This window comes from Takifugu rubripes, chromosome 6, assembly GCF_901000725.2.
Source record: "Takifugu rubripes chromosome 6, fTakRub1.2, whole genome shotgun sequence".
NCBI lineage: Eukaryota > Metazoa > Chordata > Actinopteri > Tetraodontiformes > Tetraodontidae > Takifugu > Takifugu rubripes.
Genome location: NC_042290.1, coordinates 1,409,675 through 1,413,262, shown reverse-complemented (window position 1 = coordinate 1,413,262; position 3,588 = coordinate 1,409,675). Strand labels below are relative to the sequence as shown.

At 48.4% G+C, this 3,588-nt stretch overlaps 1 protein-coding gene across 3 annotated transcripts; it reads right to left on the bottom strand.

The window, feature by feature from the left end:
- Positions 1 to 20: 20 nt before the first annotated feature.
- Positions 21 to 2,330, bottom strand: minar2 (membrane integral NOTCH2 associated receptor 2). 3 transcript variants are annotated; one of them, XM_029837324.1, is made up of 3 exons: positions 1,556 to 2,330; positions 805 to 1,050; positions 21 to 612 (listed from the first exon to the last, which is right to left on the bottom strand). In XM_029837324.1, exons 1-3 carry the CDS (start codon positions 1,781 to 1,783, stop codon positions 520 to 522), a joined length of 567 nt encoding a protein of 188 aa, XP_029693184.1. In that variant the 5' UTR covers positions 1,784 to 2,330; the 3' UTR covers positions 21 to 519. The 3 variants fall into 3 exon arrangements, with proteins under 3 accessions (XP_029693184.1, XP_029693183.1, XP_029693185.1); XM_029837323.1 differs by having other exon boundaries at positions 21 to 595; XM_029837325.1 differs by lacking the exon at positions 805 to 1,050 and having other exon boundaries at positions 21 to 595.
- Between the last annotated feature and the right edge of the window lie 1,258 nt (positions 2,331 to 3,588).

The following is a 3,588-nucleotide window of genomic DNA, read 5'->3' as shown; positions in this document are numbered from 1 at the left end:
CTCTGTGTGTGCTGTGCTGCTGTCGCTGAATTCACTGATGATGGATAAACTCGACTCATTAATTCATTGTAAATCAGGTTAGCAGCCCCCTGGTGGCGCCGTTTGTGTCTACCTCGCGAGTTCTTTCACATTTGCTCTGCACCAGAAAACGAACAAACGCATCAGATTTGTTGTTATTGAAGTGAGCTGAAAACCTCCAACTGAGTTCTGCCAGTTTAGATTTGCGTTCCGCTGCACTCAGCGACAGGAGGCGCTGGTGTCACGTGCTGCAGTCAGGAAGGATGGACGGAGGAGGTAAAAACCGAGTTTTAGAGAGAAAATTTAGTGGAGCTGGTGGGAAACCTTCTCTGTTCTGGGAGGTCTTCGTGGACCTGCGTGGAACCGCATGACTCCGTCAGCTGGTCCTCTGTAGAAGCACCACAGGGATCACAATCACCGTCACCACAGCACCAATGGACACCACCGCCAGACAGAAGAATCTCCAGCGGCTTCTTCTCTTGAGCTGAGCTTCCGTCTTCTTCAGCAGAGAGTCGAATCCTGGCGTGTAAACGTCCTCCAGCCAGAAGTCCAGATCTTTTGGCGTTTTCTGTCCCTCCTGTGGAAAAGGCAGATCTTTCCATCACTAACGTCAGCTGTTCACCAGATCAAACATTCACACGCTTCGAGACAGATTCAAGGTTGGTCAAAGTCAAACAACCTTCCGTTGCCGGAGTGACCTCTGAACCTGTTGGACTCCACATGGACCTTCTTATCACCTTTGAGTTTGCACCAGAGGACAATTAACCTGCTGCCATGACCTCTCACCTTCAGATGTTCTGCCAGGCGAGCACATGTTCGTGTGTTGTACTCTTCAACCGTCCAGGAGGGTTGGACCTTCACGCTGTCCTCCTCCTCCACGGACGTTGGGGCTGGAAACAGCGGATTCATTTTAATGTTGGAGGTGAGAGCGTGAGAGCTGATGTGCTTCTCCAGGTACCGGTCCACAAACGTGACAGCAGGGGTCTTGGCTGCTGCGGGAGGTCTCCTGTCCGTCTTTGGTCTTCTGTCTCTCTGAGAAAAAAGGCGAACCATCATGAGCCACAGAGGCTCTGCAGCACATCGGGAGCAGCTTTAAAGCACCTTCATGGACCATGAAACCTCCGCAGCTCCCTCAGACTACTGCTAAGTTGAATTTCAAGCTCCGTCTTGACCCTCAGATCTGCAGCAGTCATGGATCTGATTTATCTGAGTTGCTGCTGATGAAAGTGTTTCCAATACCGATGTTATTTGGACCAACGTTGAGCTCTTCCTCCTCTAAACTCTGACCTGCTTCACTCACGCTATGATCAGATCAGTTGCAGGTGCTTTTACTGCCACAGGGGATCTGAAAAGCAGCTGTCAGACCCAAACGGACCCGGGTGAACTGGCTGTTAAAAACGCGAATGAGCATGAGCTTCTGCAGGCCCTGACAGAAGTCCCACCGTGAATCTGGGACATGATGTCCTCCAGAGGAGCTCTCAGTTCCGTGGCCTATCTGTGAGGAGAGGAACCAAAGCCAGAGAAAGACCAGTCCTACCTGGTCGTAGACCCTGTTCTGCCAGTGTCTCTGGGTGAAGAGCAGAGCTCCAACCTGGGGCGCCCCACAGGAGGCCGGCAGCATCCTGACGTCCAGCTGGAGGAACTTCTCAGGGTGGTTGTTGTTGGGGAGAACGCTGATGTCCATTCTCACCCACAGCAAACTGGCTGTGTCACCTGCTAGCAGCCGGACCTGAGACACTGGCGCCGTCCAGTTCAAATAATTCATGAGGAGGAGGGATCAGCGCACAAGTGTGTAACCAGACCTGAGGCAGCAGACCTTGACCTTCATCACGAACCACACCACCCAGCTTTTCTTCACATTACCAGTACTTCTTATTTTATTTAAACTAGAAGTATAAACATGGTTGCTGGCTCAGAGAAGCAGCCAGAGGACAGAGGAAGACTGTCCCTCCGTCCCAAACAAAAAGCCAGCCAGCAGAACAGGAGTGGCGCCAGGCTGCAGCTCCGAGGGGCTGAACTGGGTTTCTCAGGCTGCTGATGTGACGGGAATGTGAATGAGAGAGGAAGAAAAGAGACGGAAGACAGAAGAGAGACGGCTGGAAGCTCTGTGAGTGTCTCCGGTATCGCTCTCATCTGTGGACACAAACGGCTGCAGGGTTCAGGTCCATCAGGCAGCTGATTCAAACATATCTGGGTGGACACGAGTGTGGAAATATGACAGTTTGATAGAGTGGAGGACATGTACTGGTTCCAGCATGGGTGAAGGACAAGAGCTTCATCTGGTTACCTTTGACAGGGAGGACAAATGCTCTGGTTATACTGGGACAGAGGGGCTGAAATCACTGGTTTTTGTGGGAGAGAGAGGATAAAATCACTGGTTATTGTGGGAGAGAGAGAGAGAGGATAAAATCACTGGTTATTGTGGGAGAGAGAGAGGATAAAATCACTGGTTATTGTGGGAGAGAGAGAGGATAAAATCACTGGTTATTGTGGGACAGAGAGGATAAAATTGCTCGTTTTAGTGGGAGAGAGAGGAGAAAATCGCTCGTTTTAGTGGGAGAGAGAGGATAAAATCACTGGTTATTGTGGAAGAGAGAGGATAAAATCACTGGTTTTTGTGGGAGAGAGAGGATAAAATCACTGGTTATTGTGGGAGAGAGAGGATAAAATCACTGGTTATTGTGGGAGAGAGAGGATAAAATCACTGGTTATTGTGGGAGAGAGAGGATAAAATCACTGGTTATTGTGGGCGAGAGAGGATAAAATCACTGGTTATTGTGGGAGAGAGAGGATAAAATCACTGGTTATTGTGGGCGAGAGAGAATAAAATCACTGGTTATTGTGGGAGAGAGAAGATAAAATCACTGGTTATTGTGGGACAGAGGGGATACAATCACTGGTTATTGTGGGAGAGAGAAGATAAAATCACTGGTTATTGTGGGAGAGAGAGAATAGAATCACTGGTTATTGTGGGAGAGAGAGGATAAAATCACTGGTTATTGTGGGAGAGAGAGAGGATAAAATCACTGGTTATTGTGGGACAGAGGGGATAAAATCACTGGTTATTGTGGGACAGAGGGGATACAATCACTGGTTATTGTGGGAGAGAGGGGATAAAATCACTGGTTATTGTGGGACAGAGAGGATAAAATCACTGGTTATTGTGGGAGAGAGAGGATAAAATCACTGGTTATTGTGGGAGAGAGAGAGGATAAAATCACTGGTTATTGTGGGACAGAGGGGATAAAATCACTGGTTATTGTGGGACAGAGGGGATAAAATCACTGGTTATTGTGGGAGAGAGAGGATAAAATCACTGGTTATTGTGGGAGAGAGGGGATAAAATCACTGGTTATTGTGGGACAGAGAGGATAAAATCACTGGTTATTGTGGGAGAGAGAGGATAAAATCACTGGTTATTGTGGGAGAGAGAGAGGATAAAATCACTGGTTATTGTGGGACAGAGGGGATAAAATCACTGGTTATTGTGGGACAGAGGGGATAAAATCACTGGTTATTGTGGGACAGAGGGGATAAAATCACTGGTTATTGTGGGACAGAGGGGATAAA